A 20,816-nucleotide genomic window follows, 5' to 3' on the forward strand; every position below is an offset into this window, starting at 1 on the left:
GGCAGGAGGATCATGAGTTCAAAGCCAGCCTCAGCAAAAGCAAGGTGCCTTTAAGCAATTCAGTGAGACCCTGTCTCTAAATAAAATATGAAATAGGACTGGGGAAGTGGCTCAATAGTTGAGTGCCCCTGAGTTCAATCCCTGGTACCTAAAACTAAAACATTAACAGAACAAAAACAAACAAACAAAGACCAAAAAACTAAATTTTGTCACATTTCTTACATTTTTATCCTCTCTCTACTTACACATGTGTGCATTTTCCCCCAAAATCATCTGTGATTAAATTGAAAACATCTTGCCCTTGATTCCAAAATATTCCAATGCATATTTCCTAAGAACAAGGACATTGTTTTACACAGCCACAGTAAAACTATCAAAATTGGGAAATTTAACATTAATATAATATTGCTGTATACTCCATAATCTATGTTCAATTTCACTACCAATTTCCCAATAATGTGCTTTTTTTCCTTTTTCTTTTTCAGTCCAGGATCCCATCCAGGATCACCCATTTGTATTTAATTTGTATTTAGTGATCTTATTTCTTTAATCTCTAATTTTGGAACACTTCCTCAGCCTGTTTTTTTTTTTTTTTTTTTGTACTGGGACTGAAACCAGGGTCACTTAACCACTGAGCCACATCTCTAGCCCTTTTTTGTATTTTATTTAGAAACAGGATCTCGCTGAGTTGCTTAGGCCTTCACTAAGTTGCTGAGACTGGCTTTGAATTTGCGATCCTCCTACCTCAGCCTCCTGAGCTGCTAGGATACAGGAATGTACCACTGTGCCCTATCTTTCTTGACCTTTGCTTTTTTTTGTGTGTGTGTGCTTGCAAGGCAAGCACTCTATATCCCCAGCCCTCCTTTCTTTCTTTTTCTTTCTTTCTTGTACTGGGGATTGAATTTAGGGTCTCTTGCATTTTAGGCAAAATCTCTATCACTAATGTATAACCCTAGCCCAAACTTTGCATTTTTTAAATATAAAAGCCAATTATTTTGTAGATTTTCCTTGATTTGGGGTTTGATGTTTCCTTGTGATTGGATTCAGATTATATATTTGGGGCAGGAATACTACGTTAAGTGGAGTCACGTCCTGCGTTCTCTGTGTCTCACCAATAGGCACAAATGTAGGCTTGTCCCACTATCCTGATGTGTATTTTATTGCATAGTTAAGGGGATGTACACTGTAAAGTTGCTATTTTTCCTTTGATTATGTAAGCGATATGTGATCTTTTACAATCATCACAAGACAATTGCAACCAGGCGTAGTCATGGTCGTATCACAGATTGGTAGATCAAGGCTGAGAGAGATTATGTGACTAGCTCTTGGTCAAGATCACACAGTAAGTGATAGTGGCAGAGCTGCATTTGACTCCATGTCCACCTTTTGACTGCTGCTCTGTATTGTCAGACCCTTTTGGGATGACACAAGTGCTGGGGCCCTGGCAGGTGCTGATCGGAAGCCAGCTCCCCCACCCTTTTGGGCTGACTCTCTATGGAGAGCGCATCTATTGGACTGACTGGCAGACCAAGAGTATACAGAGTGCCGACCGACTGACTGGGCTGCACCGGGAGACCCTACAGGAAAACCTGGAGAATCTCATGGATATCCATGTCTTCCACCGCAGGCGGCCTCCAGGTGAGCAACTCTTAGCCTGCCATGACTTCTCCTCAGCCCTGTTATGCCTTAGCCAGCTCCACTGACCTCCCTTCTCCCTACCCAGTGACCACACCATGTGCTATGGAGAATGGAGGCTGCAGCCACCTGTGTCTTCGGTCCCCAAATCCAAGTGGCTTCAGCTGTACTTGCCCTACAGGCATCAACCTGCTTCCTGATGGCAAGACCTGTTCACCAGGTGAGTAAAAGCATCATATCTAGGATGGAAAGTAGCTTTTTCCTTGCAGATATGCTACAATGTGGTCTGAATCCTGGTGCTTCTGGAAGCTTAGGGGAGAAACAGAACTTTCAGAAGGAGAGAGATCCAGGGGAGCAGGTAGACAGGATCCCACTGCTTCTTACGTTCATGCATATTAGAAAAATATGTTCCTATCTCAAGAGGCTTTCCTTGCATCTGTTGGAAATTTGTAATATGCTGATTTGGTTACAAGACACTCAACTTCCTTCTGCTCAGGTATAATAAATATAAATATGTATCATATCTACAATATAATGGCATCCTCCCTAACCCCTTTAGATATGCCACTTTTGCATGTATGACCTACGTGACAACCATAAGGGTCTAATCCCAGAAACAGGACCTGGCTACTGAGATGTTGGAAGGCAGGGTTTTCCCCTGGGAATGCTGCATGGTGGGCTGCATTTGAACTCTAACCTCCCAGGGAATTTGTGTGCTTCCCAGCTGTAAGTTCCCCTGGAGTCCCTTTACTTCCTTTCTTAAGCTTCATGGTAAAGGATCCTTCAAAGAGAGCTGCTTCCACATATTAGTAAAGAGGTATCATTTACAAATACATGAGAGATCTAATGCTCAGTGCTTTGTGAATGTGATCTCTTAATCCTTACAACCACCCTGTTATCAACCACATTTTATGGATAAGAAAACTGAGGCTTAAATAATTCCAATAACTTGCCTAGGATCACGCAACTAGAAACTAGTAGGATCAGGGCATGAGCTTCAGTTTGCTTAACTCCAGATCCTCTTATTGGTTCTGCTGAATGATTATCCTCTCTCCTCTTTCCACTTGGGCAGGGATGAACAGTTTCCTCATCTTCGCCAGGAGGATAGATGTACGCATGGTCTCCTTAGACATCCCTTATTTTGCTGATGTGGTGGTGCCAATCAACATTACCATGAAGAACACCATTGCCATTGGAGTAGACCCCCAGGAAGGTCTGTGTGGCCCCCACTTCTCACCTAGTTTTCTGACTCTGCCCTTTCTTACTGTCCTTCCTTTCCCCTTCCTTTGCCTCTTGCTAAGAGCCTGGGGCTGCCTGGCTGCCCATTCTCCCTGGCATAACCCCTGCTCCTGTCTCTCTGGTTGTGGAGTCACAGTTTGGGGCCCTCCTGTCTCCATCTCTGCTAAGAGCTATTCTGTTAGGATATTTCTTTGTTTCCCTTGATTTCCTCTGCTAAAAGCTATAGAGCTCTCTGACGGACCCTGATGTCTCAGGGAATGAGTCAGCTGTGTGTGCCATTGTGGAGGGTGGGGCCTGGGTTGAGCCAAGCCTTCCCTCTCCAGGAAAAGTATACTGGTCTGACAGCACACTGCACCGGATCAGCCGTGCCAGTCTGGATGGCTCACAGCACGAGGACATCATCACCACAGGTGGGCCTTCCTCCCAGCCCAGGGACCACCTGTCTGGCTACAGAGCTGGGAAATATCCCATCTGTCTTAAAGCAGGAGCCAGTGTGCTCTTCTGACTTCCTGCAGGGCTGCAGACCACAGATGGGCTTGCAGTGGATGCCATTGGCCGGAAAGTGTACTGGACAGATACAGGAACAAACAGGATTGAAGTGGGCAACCTGGACGGGTCCATGCGGAAAGTGTTGGTGTGGCAGAACCTTGACAGTCCCCGGGCCATTGTTCTATACCATGAGATGGGGTGAGGGCTGACTCTTGTTCTATACCATGAGAAGGGGTGAGAGCTGCATGGGCCCACTCAGCTGGGGCTATAGAGAGGGTGAAGGTGGCAGTGGAGAACTGGAGAGCAGCATGCATCACGAGAACATTGTGAACTCTGGAGGTCACTGTAGACTGGCCTCCCTGGGTCTGTTCCATTCCCCTGTGGCTCCTTTCAGAGTGCCAGGACAGTATAGAGGTTAGAAGTCTGAGCCTTGGAGTTGGAAAACCAGAATTTATATTTTTTCATCATGTTTTACCTGTATCACTTTGAGTCTAGTACTTAATCTCTCTAATCCTCAGCTTCCTTACCTGTAAAAAAGGTATGCATACTTTGTGACCCTAGTGAGGATTAAGTGAGATAATGCATGTGAAATACTTTGCACAGTGTCTGACATGAAGTCCTCATGGCATACTATGGCTGCCAGAATAATCTGCAATTATTCTTTCTTACTCAGGTTCATGTACTGGACAGACTGGGGGGAGAATGCCAAGTTAGAGCGGTCTGGAATGGATGGCTCAGATCGTACTGTGCTCATTAACAACAACCTAGGATGGCCCAATGGACTGACCGTGGACAAGGTCAGCTCCCAACTGCTATGGGCTGATGCCCACACTGAGGTGAGAGTCCTGTCCCTGCTGCTTCCTAGAAGCCTGGGAAGATGGGAGAGGCTTGTCCTGCATCTGCACCGAGGGTGCCCAGACTGATAGCCGCCTCCTACCTTCTTCCTCCCGGCAGAGAATTGAGGTTGCTGACCTAAATGGTGCCAATCGGCATACGTTGGTGTCACCAGTGCAGCACCCCTATGGCCTCACACTTCTTGGCTCCTATATCTACTGGACTGATTGGCAGACCCGTAGCATCCACCGTGCTGACAAGGGTACTGGCAGCAATATCATCCTGGTGAGGTCCAATCTGCCAGGCCTCATGGACATCCAGGCTGTGGACCGGATGCAACCACTGGGTGAGAAGACCCTGGGGCTTGGGTCAGAGTCTCTGGATTTCTGGGGCTATCTCAACAGAAGTATATTCAGAGCACAGGACTCCTTCATAATCAGAGACAGTGATCTGCCTAAGTCCCCTTCCAGAACAGGCTCAGTTCCCTGTGGGTACGGCTAATACTACAACTACATGATGCTGTCACCTTCAAAGGACTCCTGGAGACATTCCTTCTATATCTGCCCCACTCCCTGCCCTACCAGACATTGAATCCTGTCACATAGAATAGCAAGAAGTCAATCACAAGAAACTGGAACCTTTGTGGAATTGGGCAGTATTCCCTGCTGGGTGTGAAAGTTTGTGCTTCTCTCATCACTAGGTTTTAACAAGTGTGGTTCGAGAAATGGCGGATGCTCTCATCTCTGCTTGCCTCGGCCTTCTGGCTTCTCCTGTGCCTGCCCCACAGGCATCCAGCTGAAGGGTGATGGGAAGACCTGTGACCCCTCTCCTGAGACCTACCTGCTCTTCTCCAGCCGAGGCTCCATCCGGCGTATCTCACTGGACACCAGTGACCACACAGATGTGCACGTCCCTGTTCCTGAGCTCAACAATGTCATCTCCCTGGACTATGACAGTGTAGATGGGAAGGTGTATTACACAGATGTGTTTCTGGATGTTATCAGGTATGTGTATCACTGAAACCTTCAGGGAACACAGACTTGCTTCTGAACCCTCAGGGGTGAAGTTATGTTCTATGTTGACATCTAAATGGACTGAGTGATTTGGTAATTTGGACAGTCAGTTCTAATTCTAACTTGTTCATTTTATAGTGCTATCATTTAGAGCAAAGTTCTAAACTTTTAACAATTATATAAATCCCAGATACTCAGGAGACTGAGGCAGGAGGATTGCAAAATTTGAGGCCAGATGGAGTAATGTAGAAAGACCCTACTCAAACAATAAATAAGTGAAAACGAAGATTATATAGAAATATGTAAAACAAACAATACAAATGCATACGTGCACGTGCGTGCGCACACACACACACACACACAAAACAGATAAAGTTCTACCTACCACTGGGCCCTCAGGGAGCTTCAAGAACCCCTAGGACTCATTGATGAGTAGTCCACATAGCTAGTATCCATATTGCAATACAGGAGCCCTGGCCAAAAGTCAAGGTTTACTGTGGTTTACAAAGTTGTTGTTCTTAATGTTTTTGGTTTTATTTTTACATATTTTTTTTATATTTTATATTTTATGATGCCCTGTTATCAGTGCTAAGGGTCTATCAGCTGGGAATGTGCCTGTAATCCCAGGTTTCAGGAGGCCAAAGCAGATTCCAAGTTAAAGACCAGCCTGCATAATTTAGCAAGATTCTCTCTCAGAAGAAAAGGACTGGGGATGTAGCTAACTAGTAGAGTGCCCCTGGGTTCTATGCCTAATACCACATACACACACAGCCAGGTGTGGTGGCACCTGCCTGTAATCCCAGAGACTCTGGAGGCTGAAGCAGAAGGATCACAAGTTTGAAGCCAGTCTAAGGAATTTAACAAGACCCTGTTTCAAAATAAAAATAGAAAGGTTTCAGAATGTGACTCAGTGTAGAGCATCCCTGGGATCAATCCCCAGTACAGCAAAAAGAAAAAGAAAAAAAGTGGCTGAGATTCTCACGTGGGGACAGTGGGTATTCACCTTTGTTTTCCCTGAGTGTGAATTAGAATCTTGTACTGGGGGCAGATGGGCATATGCAAGAAAGAAGTCCCCCAAGTGATTATAGTATATTCCTCATCCTGAGATCGAGTTCTCTAGTGTAGGACTTTGGCAGGTTTTGACAATCTGTCTTCCTTATAATCATCTCCTAGTGATCAGTGTCTCCTGCCAAAAGCTTGTGGTGGATGATTAATCTGTCCTCTGGAAAGACATGGACCCTAAGGTCCTAATGTTTCCATGTTGCAAGAAATACTCTGTCCTCCTAAGAATTTATTCATTCATTTGCAAATATTTTATTGAGTACCTATAATGTGCTAGTAGATACTTGGTCTCTATTAAAGACCTATGACTGCATAGAGACATATGGAGCTTTCAGTCTAGTGGGGGTTCAATTATGGATTAAAGGAACTTCAGTTATTCTTGGTCATTCTGGTCACTCATCCAATTCTGGGCTCTCCCCAAGGCGAGCAGACCTGAATGGCAACAACATGGAGACAGTGATTGGGCGTGGGCTGAAGACCACTGATGGGCTGGCAGTGGACTGGGTGGCCAGGAACCTGTATTGGACAGATACAGGCCGAAATACCATCGAGGCATCAAGGCTGGATGGTTCTTGCCGCAAAGTGCTGATCAACAACAGCTTGGATGAACCTCGGGCCATTGCTGTTTTCCCCAGGAAGGGGTAAGTTTATGGTCAGTAAAAAAGAGATCCAGGGAAGAAGGGGCCAGATGAGAGGCCAGTGAAGTGTGCCTATATATTAATAGTCTTGGCATGTCCTCATAGTCTGTCAGCTTTTGGGTGGCATCTCCTCATGCCTTTCTGACAATGGCACTGTTGTCTCAGGTACCTCTTCTGGACAGACTGGGGCCACATTGCCAAGATTGAACGGGCAAATCTGGATGGTTCCGACCGGAAGGTCCTCATCAACACAGACCTGGGTTGGCCCAATGGCCTAACCTTGGACTATGATACCCGCAGGTAGGAATCCTGTTCCAAATAGCCTCCTGGAAATTGGATGGAGACTGAAGTAGGGAGAATGAAAAGATGGAAAGCTCCTTGGAGGGCAGGGAAGAGGAAGCAGTGAGAAGGAGAGGGAACATATCCTGCTACAGCCAGCACTCATATGACTTTTGTCCTTCTGATTCATGTGTTTTTAATTTGAGGGCCTTTAACAGAGCATGTCCTCTGCCTGGACCATAAGGTCCACTCCCCCAACCACTCAACAGCTGTTCTTATATTTGTTACTCATCTGATCCTGTAGACACTGGAACTGCAATTCCTGGCCTAGATTTAAAAAAAAAAAAATGCTGGAGGGCAGGAGGAAGGGAAAGGGGCTGTGAGACAGTCTGTCCCCATTTCTGAAGAAAGAAAGGGATCAAGGTCTCCTGGAGAGTTGACAGAGTGCCCTCTTAATTTAACCTTGGTAAGGGCCATGCTGACTGAACTCTCTTCTTGACCATTCATAAGAATTTGGCCTAAGATTTTTGGGTAGAAGTCAAGGGTGATCAAGTTGCTGAAGATGAGGCTGGCGGGGCCCCTCTGAAATCACTAGACTTTCTGTGCCTCCTAAGACAGCCCTGGCCTTCCTTCATATGAATCACCAATTCCCTCTTCGGCTTTGGGACTTAGAGTGGCCTCGCCTCATAGGTGTGTCTCAATAGCTGGCAGCACCTGCCAGTTCAGGTCTGGAGGACAAAGATAGGTCCTTAGAGAGAAGAGCTGTACTCCTTGGCAATCATTCTTTTTTCTTCACAGGATCTACTGGGTAGATGCACATTTGGACCGGATTGAGAGCGCTGACCTCAACGGGAAGCTGCGGCAGGTCTTGGTCAGCCATGTGTCCCATCCCTTTGCCCTCACACAGGTACTGGCTCAGGAGAGAGGTAACTAAACCTCCTTGACTGGGTGTTTCCCTGGGGTTCTAAGCCTCCAAGTGCCTTGCTATTCCTGCTCCACGGCTCCTATGTTCTACCATTTAAAGTAGAGACTCTCAAACAGTGATGCACAGAAGCAGCTGGGAAGCTTGTTAAAATGCAGGCTCCTGGGTCCTGGCTACAGAGAATCTGCTTTGTGAGGATTGGGCCCAGGAATATGCATTTTAATAAACTTCACCATTGAGGCTAATGCTGTGATCCCAGCACTGGAGCTCAGGCAACTCTTATGTAGTGGTTAAAAACCAGAGTTTGGAGGCATCCAGCCAGTCAGTGTGTATTATGTACCTTCAGTGAGCCAGACACCTGGGTTCAAGTTCTGTCTGTATTATTATTATTTTTTTTTTTTTTTTTTTTTTTTGCGGTACTGGGGATCGAACTCAGGGCCTTGTGCTTGCGAGGCAAGCACTCTACCAGCTGAGCCATCTTCCCAGCCCTGTCTGTATTATTAAATAACTGCAACTCTGAACAAGAAACAACCGCTCTAAGCTTCAGTTACCTATAAATCAATTTAATAATAGTATCCCGCCAGGCGTGGTGGTGCACACCTGTAATCCCAGTGGCTCGGGAGGCTGAGGCAGGAGGATTAAGAGTTCAAAGCCAGCCTTAGCAAAAGCAAGGCACTAGTATTCAGTGAGACCCTATCTCTAAATGAAATACAAAATAAGGCTGGGGATGTAGCTCAGTGGTAGAGAACCCTTGGGTTCAATCCCCCAGTACCAAAATAATAATAACAATAACAATAATAATAGTACCCCCCTGAAATATGCACAAGACATTAGCACAGTGCCTGGTAAGCACTCACTGCATGTTATATCTAACAATTTTGTTTATTTTTAGCTGTCATTTTTGAGAATTTTAACACTGTATGATAATTTGGGGGAGGAAAGAAGATCTACTAAGCCTTAGACTAAAATAGGGATTCTTAGTCATTTAAAAATCTTTTTCCCTTTTTGACAAACATCTTCTACTCTGTATTGTTTTTTTCTTTCTGTCTGTCTGTTTCAGTCTTTCCTGGGAATTGAACCCAGGGCCTCATGCTTACTCTACCACTGAACTACATCTCCCACAAGCCCTGTAATCTGCATTATATTCAATCAACCAAAAAGATTTTGTCTGGCTTTACTTAATGATGGGCTAATACTGATAATGGTTTTTCAATCTACAAGTTTTCCCTGGAGTTTCTGCTGTTACACTGCTGAGTGGAAGAAAAACACCTTCATTGCCCTTCCCCCTCTCCTGGTTGAGAATTTCACTATCATTGCATTAGAAAGAGCCTGCAGAGGAAGTAAGCAGAGAATTTGGGTCAGGGTTTTGAACAAAAGGTCCATGAGAACAGAACCCATGTGAACCTCCAAGTCTACTCTTGTTTGCTCAGCAGGGAGCTGTTTACTGAACTGACTGAGGACTGAGTGTGGGTGCTACAGAATAGAGATATGAGGCACATATTTGTCCTTAAAGGACTTAATCAGGCACATAAACAAATTACCATATGAGGATCAAAACTCACATGTGGAAGTGATTGCAAGGTACAGAACAGGTTGGAGAACTGTATGGATTTGGGGGGATTTCCTGGACAATGTCATATTGGGGATGCACAGAAGTTGACCTGGTGGATGAGAGATGAATAGGGCATTTCAGCGGAGGTGTAGCACATGCTGAGGCATAGAAGTTACACTGGTATCTGGATGCTAAATGATATTTTCCTCTTTTGGGTTCCATATTGAGTAGCAGGACAGGTGGATCTATTGGACAGACTGGCAGACCAAGTCCATCCAACGTGTTGACAAGTACTCAGGCCGCAACAAGGAGACAGTGTTGGCAAATGTGGAGGGACTCATGGATATCATCGTGGTTTCCCCTCAACGGCAGACAGGTGGGCCCTTGGGTGCTGAGCTTGCTTTCTCACCATCAGTGGGATTAGCTGTTAGCAAACCAAGATAATTAGGATCACTGGAGAGCCTTTTGGCTCACATTTGAAGCTCTTAGACCTTTTTAACCCCTGTGGCTATCCTCTTCCTGCCCTACTGTCCCTGGGAGCGAAAATGTCTTCCTTTTTGAGAAGTGTTAAATTGGGAGACCCAATTCTGTGCCAGACTGGACACCCATCTGCTTTTCCTCCAGGGACCAATGCCTGTGGTGTGAACAATGGCGGCTGTACCCACCTCTGCTTTGCCAGAGCCTCAGACTTTGTGTGTGCCTGTCCCGATGAGCCTGATAGCCGGCCCTGCTCCCTTGGTGAGTGTACTGAGTGGCTTCTGGAACAGTAGGGCTCTGGGAAGGGCAGGGATCAGCAGCCTCAGCTTTATCCTTCTGGGTAGAACCACCTTCAGAAGGTCGTGAAGTAGAATGACTGCAAACCATGTGTGTGGGCTTTGGAATCACTCAGAGCTAGGTTTGTCTAGCTTCTGGCATTTACTAGAAGATAATTCACGTCCCCTAATTCTAGACCTCTGCCATGATAGCCTGTGATTTACTCTATCTTCCTGACCTTTATTGGCCATCCAGAACTATTAATATTGAATCCAAATCTTTTTTATTTACAGTATCAAGTGAGGGTACCTGGACATAGAGCAGCTAAAAGATTGCTTTATCAAGTCCTCTAGCTGCCACTCTTAGACCATCTGTAGAGGCTTGGGGTTCCAGTGGCCCACTCTTATTCCCTTTTCTCTCCAGTGCCTGGCCTGGTGCCCCCAGCTCCCAAGGCTACCAGCATAAGTGAGAAGAGCCCAGTGCTGCCTAACACACTGCCCACCACCTTGCATTCTTCTACCACCAGGACCCACACATCTCTGGAGGAAGTGGAAGGCAGGTAAGTAGGGTTAGTACAGGATTGAGGGCCCTTTGATCCAAGTCACCATGCCCCACCAGCAGAAGATCATTGTCCCAGCTTGATAATACTGGAAGGTGGGAGGTAGATGACATCATTAACCACCAGTCCCCACTATGTAGGAGGGGAGGCAATATTGGGACTTGCAGATTGTCGCAAGTGATTCCCTTTTTAGTTCTGAGGGCAAGAAGCTTTAAGAACAGCTTTAAAGAGAAATCACCTGGGAGGAGTCTTGCACAGGCATTCCTCCTTCCACCTCTGTCTCTGTGACACTTGCTCATGTGTCACAGGTTTAGTATTTGATCTCATCCTATAGTGATCTCTGAACTGTATCTTTATGACTTGGAACAAAAAGATTTCCCCAGGGGTGTGGTGGCCTTAGCTTATAATGACCCTAGCACTCAAACATATATGCATTTGTGCACACACATACACACTATCATTAAATAAGCATGTATAACCATAAACCATGCTAATATCAAGTATAAAATATTAATTTCATTAAATTGATGGTGCTAACATTTATATAATTCATTCTGATTTGAGAGATTAGACTGAAAACATGAACAGCAGCAATTGTGAGATGCAACAAAGTCACATTTCCTACTTCAGAGATGTTAGAATATAGCAAACAATGCACATCCTAAAATTGATATATAGGATGTTACATTCAATCTAGAGAAATTCTTATAACTGTATTTTTATTTACTTATTTTAAAATATAGTCTGGAAATACAGAGTGGAGTAAAGAAGCAAGTCCCTGTATACCTATGTGGAATTATGCTTCATAATTTGATGTCTATCTTTTCAGACATTTTTCTAATTATAACAGTCTTTCTTCACTGCAATGTGATGATCTCTTTATTTTTATACAACTATAGCTTAAAGGGTAATTGACAATTTCAATTCTGAAAGCAGAAGCATACTAGTTTCATAGAAGTACTCTAAACTTAAGGTCTCCAAAGTTCTAAGATTTGCACATGATCAAATACCTATGCTGTGTAGCCCTCTCTCTCTCCCTCTCTCTCTCTCTCTCTCTCTCTCTCTCTCTCTCTCTCTCTCTCTCTCTCTCTCTCTCTCTCTCTGGTACAGTTTGTAATGAAAAGCAAACACCTGAGTATAAACCCGTACCTTTCTATCTTTGACTATCTTAACGACTATCAGTCGTTATTAATCTTAACGACTTAACTATCAATCGTTATTAATCTTGGATTTTCTTTAGTTTTTTGGGTCTTGTTTCTAAGTGTTGGGGATTGAACCCCAGGGCCTAGGCAATCTCTCTATCTCTGATCTATCCCACCAGCCCCTAGGTTTTCTGGGAACATTTCTGACCCTTCCTCAGACCTCTCCTTAAATGTCAGAGTTCCATCTGAAGATTCATTGCCTCTTGGCTTCAGATGTTCTTGCAAATAGCTTTTCTCCAGGTTTGAAGGAGATGCCTTTAGTTGGCCTGCTTATAATACCCCACAAAGCAGTTACTCTCTGAGCATTTCAGTTTGTTGTCTGAGCACTCCTTCTGGGTGTTTTGTATATAGTTCCTTGTGACAGATCAAAGGGGGAAACAAATACATATTTTTTTTTACCTTGTGATATTTGGATTTTGTGATAATCCTTAACCAATCAGATTTGCCTGGCTAGCAGCTGCTACCCATTCATCCTGGTAATTGAAGAAAGCCTAGTATTGCTCTCCTTAGTATTCTTTCAGCAGACTTCCAATTCACTCCCAAACTTGAAAACACATTTAAACATGGTATAATGGCTAGAAAACAATGACTCACACTGATTTTTCTATTTCCTGGTCCTGCCACTCTATGCTTCTATTTCTCCCACCTGGTACCTTCTCATACTTCTCCCCCATTTCCTGGAGAAGGAAGAGATCTTATTTGCATACAAATAATCCTCATGCTCAGTTTACTGTGCCCCACAGATGCTCTGAAAGGGATGCCCGACTAGGCCTGTGTGCACATTCCAATGAGGCCATACCTGCTGTTCCAGGTAAGCCCCGAGTACCCAACTGTTTTGGAAGAGAAGATCTAAGGAATTTAAGTGTCTACTGGTGTGTTCCCAGGTAACCTTCATGGGGCCTCTCATGAGGTTGCCAGAAGAAGATTAAGATTAAAGCACTTATAGTGTGCTTTCCAAATGCCAGGCATTTAATAAGCCCTATGTATGCCATATATATGTATGTGTGAATACAGCTGCCCTCCTTATCCATGGGGGATACATTCTAGGACCACCAGCGGATGCCTGAAACCTTGCATAGTACAGAACTCCACATATACTAAGTTTGTTCCTATACATACATATCTATAAATTAGCCACAGTAGAAGATTGACAATGGTAACTAACAATATGATAATTATAATAACATACTATAATAAAAGTTATGAGATTGTGGTCATACTTTCTCACTGACTCTAGTAATCTTTTTGGGCTGTGGTTGACTGTTGATAACTGAAGCTGTGGAAAGTGAAACCATGCATAAGGCAAGGCTAACTGTATGAGTATACACACTCTCATTCAATCTCCACCAGCCCCATGAACGATTAAGTATTTACATTTAACTAATGAGAAAACACAGAAGTTAAGCATTTGTCTTAAGTCACATACCTAACTAGTGGTAGAACTGTTTGGAGATGCTGGCAGAATGACAGGTTTCTTCTCAGCCTCCTCACCTCCTATGACCTCTCCCTGGAGAATGAGGCCCTCAGTATTCTCAGATGGTATGGATTCCACACTTACAAAAGAAGCCCTTCAAGCCAGGAACAGTGGTGCACGCATGTCGTTATAATTACTTGGGAGGCTGAGGCAGTAGGATCATTTGAGCCCAGGAATTTGGGGCCAACACCGGCAACATAGCAAGATCCTGCTGCAAAACAAAACAAAACAAAAAAACCCATAAGGAACCAACCCTTCATCTTCTCACCCCTTGTACCAGCGCCAGCAGGATGATTATCAGTGATCCCTGCCTAGTGTGTCTCCATTCTTCCTAGGTGAAGGACTTCACATTAGTTATGCCATTGGTGGACTCCTCAGTATTTTGCTGATTTTGGTGGTGATTGCAGCTCTGATGCTATACAGGTAATCTAAGCTTTGCTATAGGGGCCATGTGCTCTTTGGTGCTTGTTAGCACATCTGGGATCTTCTGCAGCTCCACAGTTCACTAACTCCAGCTCTGAGCAACTCCAGCTCTGAGCAACCTTGTTTCAAGGTTGGGTCCCTAAGCAGAAGAAAAGGGTGGAAAGCTGAATACTTACTCTTCTTCCTTAGTCACAGCCTATGCAGTTTCCTCATTCAATGATCAGAGCAAAGCTACCCTTGGGATCTTTGTTATAGGCTAAGATACTGAGGACACAGAAGATGTTACCCAAGGTCACACAGTAAGAGGCAAAGTGGGGACTGACTCCAGCATCTGTGCTTTTCACACCCCACCTTACCTCCAAGTATTGAAATTGGAAACCATTACCCTCTACACAAATGCAATTATTTACTATAAGATTGGTTGATCTAGCAGTGTTCCGATAATCTTGGGAAAGTAGAATATATCATTTTTCAGTTTAAGGTCTTATGTGCTGGGTTGGGGTTGTAGCTCTGTGGAAAAGCACTTGCCTAACATGTGTGAGGCACTGGGTTTGATGCTCAGCACTGCATATAAGTTTTAAAAAAAGGTCCATCAACAACTAAAAAAAATTTTTTTAATCTTATATGCCTCTTTCTTTATATTTCCTCCCAAATGCTTTAAATACAGATCACAGCAAAAATGTTTGGATTTTACTGCTGCTCATAGTAATAATAAAACCACTTACCATTTAATGGATATGCATCAATGCCACAACAACTTTGTAACCCAGGTATTATTCCTCACTTTACAGATGAGGATCTGAGGGTCAGAAAATTTAGATTATGTCTTCCAAGATGCCAGGTAGTAACAGATGTAGGATTGAAACTGAGGTCTGTCCTGACTCCAAAGCTCAGGGTATTAGTTATCCACATTTCTGTATAATAAATAACCTAGAACTTAGTGCCTGAAATGACAGCCATTTATGGTCTCACAGGTTGTGTGAATAAGAAATCTGGATATGGCTTAGTTAAGTGCCTTTGCCTCAAGATCTCAAGTCATAGGCTGCAATCCAGGTATCAGCTGGGGTAGTGTTTTCATGAGGGCTTGACTGTGGAAGGATTCCCTCCCAAGAACAGCCATGTAATTGTTGCCAGGATTCAGTTCCTCATTGGCTGTTGGCTGGAGGCCTTCTTCATCAGTCCCTTGCCTCATGGACCTTTCTGTAGGACAACTTACACCATGGTAGGTTGCTCCCCTCAGAGCAAGAGCAAGAGAGAGCAAGGGACAGAGGAAGTACAAAACCAAGATGGGAGCTAGTTTCTTCGTAACCTAATCTAGTCTCCATCACTTTTGCGTAATCTTTTCATTAGAAGCAAGTCACCAGGTCCAGCCTACCTTCAACAGGAGAGGATTCAGAAGGTGTGGATACTAGGAGGCAGGGATTACCAGAACCTGCACAGAAGTTGCCTCCCATACAGAGGCTACAACTTCCCCAGGTTCTATCTCCATAAAAGTATGAACTAATTTCTAATTTTTCCTCCTGAAGACACAAAAAATCCAAGTTCACTGATCCTGGAATGGGGAACCTGACCTACAGCAACCCCTCTTACCGAACTTCTACTCAGGAAGTGAAAATTGAAGCAATCCCCAAACCAGCCATGTACAATCAACTATGCTATAAGAAAGAGGTAAAAATAAAAATTTATATTCAAGTATTTTACTGGGGGGAGGAGGAATTATGCTCCAGTTGCCTGAATGGATCAGTAAGGGCCACTGGGTGGCTCCTTCTACCATTTTGGAAGTTATAGTAATGGAAGAACTGAGTGTAATTTGGATTTCTGGAGAGATCTAGAATCTTTGAGGGATCCTAGAGCAAGACTAGAAAGCGGATCTTGGAAGATTTAGGTCTGAAAACAGTGAGTATGTATTTTGCTGCCAGGAGATCTATTTCAAGACTCATAGGTTCTTTTCCTCCTGGAGTGTCATTCCCTTGCAGTGAGGCTATGTCCCTCTGAAACAAGGGATCCCTCTTGGACAATGCCCAGAAAGCCCAAGAGTTCTTAAACGCTCCCTTTTCTAACCTCTGATTCAAGGTGGTGGTCGCACTTAGGGTTGGGAATGGCTGATTTTTCACTATCCCTCCTCTTATCACAGGGTCTTGAGAGATTTCTCTAGAATTCTGAAGATTTATGTATTTAAAAAAAAATTCCTTTGTTACTTGAATGGAAAATTATTTGCTGAATATTTAGTCAATAAAAATAGTCCCCTTTCTATAAGGGATCTGTAGTAATCTGGGACTTCAGATTTCCTAGTCTGATGGAACCTTTGTTGTCTTCTAAAATCCTGTAACCCTCATCAGAAATTACTCCTTATGCTGGGTGTGGTGGCACATGCCTATAATCCCAGTGGCTAAGAAGGCTGAGGCAGGATGATCACAAATTCAAAGCCAGCCTTGGCAACTCAGCAAAGTCCTAAGCAACTTAATGAGACCCTATCTCAAAATAAAAATAAACAGGGCTGGGGATGTAGCTCAGTGGTTAAGCACCTCTGCGTTCAATCCTTGGTACCAAAAAAAAGGTTATTCCTTATGAAGATCCTATTCAGCCTATTTCTCTGGTTGTCTGCAGGTCAAACCTGCTCTCATACCTTATCTGCAGGCCAAACCTGTTCTCATGCATAATGAATATGCTTTATAAAGAAATCCTGTGCTTTCTGGATCCATAAATTCCCATATTAAAAAAAAGCTTCCATTACAAAAGTTACAAAAGAGAATGTGTAGGAACAGCTTGCAGTTTGGGGAATGATAGACCCCTCTCCAATTAATATGGTTGGAAGATAGACTACTGAAGATTCTTGGGTTCCTAGAGTGGCAAATGCTTCAGAAAAGAACCACAATGAGGGCCATTGGTTAGAAATGAAAAATGGAGCTTGGGGATAGAGCTCAACAGTAGTAAAGAGTTTGCTTAGTATGGAATGAGGCCCTGGGTTCCATCCCCAGCATTACCAAAAATAAAAAAATAGAAAGAAAGAAAAGGAAAGAAATTAAAAATCATGTGAATCTTTCTTCTATTATCTGCTTCTTCCTCAGCAGCTCTTTCACCCCTCAGATAGCCTTTCACCCTTTCTCTTCTGATTTCCTCTTGATTTCAGGTACCTGTTGCTGTGTGTGTGTGTAGGAGGGAATGCTGTCCCTAGAAATACTAGTGTCATATACTGACTTACCCATTGTATCTCTGTGATGAGGACTTTTGACACTAATTTCAGCTTGGAGGGTGTGCTGGGTGGTTGGGCGTCTCTGTGTGTGCTCATGTGCTCTCTGTCTCCCTTTGCATGATTGAGGGAGCTGTCACTTCCAAAGGGTAGAAGCCATCCTTAAAGCACCTAACACAGTATCCTATTTAATGTAGGGGTTTAATAACCACCTGTGGAATTGAATTGTTAATAATATAAAGCAGTGGTTACAAGAATCTGAACAGAGCAATATCCCAGAACCCAAGCTATGGCCCATTTACTCCTGGCATGGGAGCATGTTGATTAGTATCCTCAGAAACCAAGAATAAGGCTACCCTTTGAGGAATCCATAAAGGATGAAGCCTGAGTAGAATTCAAGGCTATCCCTGGAATGATTCCAGGGTTCAAGGGAGCAGCCCAGAGTAACCTCCTCCAAAAGGTTATAAGATTATGGGGCCTCACTCGATGGACATTTTGACCCCAAATATGATGATTTTCTAGAGGCTTCCTGTTTACCTCCCAAGTTTTCTCCTTAACAAAATTAGAGCTCATCAAGAACAAATTAGCATATATATAAAGTATTTAAAATCCTGAATAAATGCATGTTGAATTGCTTTTGCCAATTACTTTTGATTATTTATATCAGCATGATGTCCCATTAATAAACCACAGTAAAAACGTAACCGTAGCTAACATATTTTAGTGCAACTCTATCCAGCATCCTAACAATTGCATTCTGTGTATCACTTCATTTAACCCTCACAGTAATTGCCTGTGAGGTGCAGATACTGTTATTCTCCCCACACTGCAGATGTGGAAAATGAGTTTTAGAGATGTTAATTAATTTGCCCAAGGTGATATATCCAGTGAGTGGCTGATGCAGGACCGGAAGCCTTCATTCTCCGCCCTGTATGATAATGGTAATAGTCTTCATAGCTGCCTCTCTCCTTAGGTGAGGCTTCATATATTTGCTCTGATCACATTAGTTTGTGGAGTTCTCTGCTCTTCCCGCCCATTTTTACCTCATCTACTTCCTTTCTACAAAGAGATCCTTTGTAGAGAGCCAACTGACTGACCATGTGTCCCTACTGTCCACCCTAGGGTGGGCCTGACCATAACTATACCAAGGAGAAGATCAAGATCGTAGAAGGAATCTGCCTCCTGTCTGGGGACGATGCTGAGTGGGATGACCTCAAGCAGCTGCGCAGCTCCCGGGGGGGCCTTCTACGGGATCATGTGTGCATGAAGACAGACACAGTGTCCATCCAGGCCAGCTCTGGCTCCCTAGATGACACGGAGACAGAGCAACTACTGCAGGAAGAGCAGTCTGAGTGTAGCAGCGTCCATACTGCAGCCACTCCAGAAAGACGGGGCTCTCTGCCAGACACAGGCTGGAAACACGAACGCAAGCTCTCCTCGGAGAGCCAGGTCTAAAGGTCCAGGTTCTCTTCCCTGCCTGCCTGTCAGTATCCTCTAATGGACTTCCAGTCCTGTGCTCGCTTGTACAGCAGGCCCCCTTCCCATGTGCTCATCCTCCTCCTGCCACCCCATAACTGCTCCTAAGCCCTCCACCGGAGCCGTTTTCCACCTGAGTCCATAACTGGCTACAAGAAATGAGGGCACATCTCAAGAATTTAGACCTGGATTTTACCATGAACCTCACCTCTTGCACTCCGTCCTGGGCCCCCTGAAACGTGGCTCAGTAACAATTCCTTGTCAGTGTAGAGCTCCACCTCCCCTTCTCCTGGTACCCTCAATGGCTGCCCCACAGCACTGATGGAGCTGATGATGCAAGACTGTCCTCTCCCCCATCACAGCTGGCATGACGGCTTCTCTGAGAACTTGCCCACCAGGGGCTGGGGCAGGGGATCATGGGTGAAGAGAGGGGTGACAAACAGAGACTAAGAGAATAAGGAAGAATCAGCCCAGCTGGTCTGGGCATCTGGGAAACCTTCAGCTTTGGGGGTTGGTAATATGAAAAAGCTTTGGGGATACTTGGGCTTGGGTGTCTTGTCCATTGCTGGCAGTGGACGTTGTTCTTGCCCTAGGAGTCAATGCTTTGTCAGCTACAGATACTGGTGAGACAAGGATGTGTCTCAAGTTGTTCTTCCTCCTACTGGAATGTCTGGAGTCTCCCTACTGTAGAAGACTGGGGGTCCCCATCACATGGCTACTGGCTAATAGGAATTCCCTCCTGGTCAGTCCCTTTCTTGGGTCTGCCACTAGCCAATCCCTTTCCCCTAGCACCTGGGAGCTGAGTATCTAAAATGTCTAAGCTCTGCCTAGACCAAACATAGCATCCCATCTAAATTTCAGTGTCCTGCCACTCTCTCCCAATTCTCTGGGATTCTGCAGGAAGGGATTCTACAATGGTAGTCTTTCAAAGGACCAGAAGTTTTCCTAAGTGATCAGGAAGAGAATTAGAGACATGGGATACCCAGGGTCTAAAGAGAAATATCATGAGGTTGAACCTCCTGTGTTCCTTCTCAAGTGCTCAGGGATCTGAGTTCATGAGCCCTGGGGTAGTGTGGTTCCTATTCTAGCACTTTCTCAGCAAAGTGACTTACTTTCTATGCTGAGATACCACCACTTGGTTCATGCTCATTTATACCAAGAGCATGTGTCTCAGGCTTGTGTCAAGGGAGTTGAGTTTTTGCTGCCTTGAAATTTCCCCCTAGTTCTTCACTTTTTGAGAGGCTTGGTTTGCTTTTTTCTGACTTAGCCTTGTGGCACAAGCAATCTCCAAAGTCCTGCACTGAGGAGGCTAAATGAAGATGCAAAGGGGCGAACATATAGGATGATGGTAGAAAGAAACACAGATGAAGCCCTCCCAGCCCAGGGCAGACCCAGACCTGTTCTCCCTAGGAATTAAAAGCAGCAGGAGAGGATGATGGGGCCTGAGAATGAAGGGTGGGTTTTTAGGAGAAGTTTCCTGATTTGCAACATCTCCCATGGTTATTAGTATTGAGAAATCAGTGGACAAACTGTGGATAAAAAGAGAACAAGATCAAATCTTTTCTAGTCAGTTCCTTAAAAAAGGAAAAAGAAAAAAGAAAAAAAAAAAAAAAAACCTCTAGAGACAGATGCCAAGCCTTTAGCCATGTTCTCAGTAGCCAGCCCCAGGTCCGAGCCTACACATACGACCAGGCCAGGCCAAGAAGGGTTTCCAGTGCATCAAGTGGAAAAGATGAGGAGCCACTTCTGGGACGAAATGGGCATTTCACACTTGATGAGGCAGTGAAAGAAGAAGATTCTCAGTTGAGAAGGAGGAGAAAGTAGAAAAGTGGTCTTTTCTTGATTGGACAGGGGAAGGTTCTTATTGCACTTGGGCTGTTCAGAATGTAGAAAGGACATATTTGAGGAGATATCTATTTGAGCACTGATTATTCTGTAAAAAAGCAAAATCTCTCTGTCCTAAACTAATGGAAGTGATTGTCCCGCGCTCATGTGTAATGGTTTTAACGTTACTCACTGGAGAGATTGGACTTTCTGGAGTTATTTAACCACTATGTTCAGTATTTTAGGACTTTA

The 20,816-nt window shown here is 44.3% G+C and overlaps 1 protein-coding gene across 2 annotated transcripts in view; it reads left to right on the forward strand.

Moving 5' to 3' along the window:
- Lrp4 (LDL receptor related protein 4) overlaps positions 1–18,486 on the forward strand; it is a 47,720-nt gene extending 29,234 nt beyond the window's left edge. The window contains exons 21-39 of one of the 2 annotated variants that reach the window (XM_047516698.1): positions 1,449–1,638; positions 1,724–1,855; positions 2,708–2,848; positions 3,198–3,284; positions 3,390–3,561; positions 4,037–4,199; positions 4,318–4,543; positions 4,898–5,201; positions 6,695–6,913; positions 7,076–7,210; positions 7,988–8,096; positions 9,895–10,039; positions 10,288–10,401; positions 10,840–10,975; positions 12,921–12,988; positions 13,987–14,074; positions 15,601–15,742; positions 17,143–17,204; positions 18,387–18,486. In XM_047516698.1, coding sequence (XP_047372654.1) covers positions 1,449–1,638; positions 1,724–1,855; positions 2,708–2,848; positions 3,198–3,284; positions 3,390–3,561; positions 4,037–4,199; positions 4,318–4,543; positions 4,898–5,201; positions 6,695–6,913; positions 7,076–7,210; positions 7,988–8,096; positions 9,895–10,039; positions 10,288–10,401; positions 10,840–10,975; positions 12,921–12,988; positions 13,987–14,074; positions 15,601–15,742; positions 17,143–17,187 — 2,616 coding nt within the window. In that variant the 3' untranslated portion in view covers positions 17,188–17,204; positions 18,387–18,486. Of the gene's footprint in view, positions 1–1,448; positions 1,639–1,723; positions 1,856–2,707; positions 2,849–3,197; positions 3,285–3,389; positions 3,562–4,036; positions 4,200–4,317; positions 4,544–4,897; positions 5,202–6,694; positions 6,914–7,075; positions 7,211–7,987; positions 8,116–9,894; positions 10,040–10,287; positions 10,402–10,839; positions 10,976–12,920; positions 12,989–13,986; positions 14,075–15,600; positions 15,743–17,142; positions 17,205–18,386 lie in introns of those variants that run through there. The other variant, XR_007103911.1, reaches the window with a different exon arrangement.
- Positions 18,487–20,816: the final 2,330 nt, after the last annotated feature.

This window comes from Sciurus carolinensis, chromosome 11 (assembly GCF_902686445.1).
Source record: "Sciurus carolinensis chromosome 11, mSciCar1.2, whole genome shotgun sequence".
NCBI lineage: Eukaryota > Metazoa > Chordata > Mammalia > Rodentia > Sciuridae > Sciurus > Sciurus carolinensis.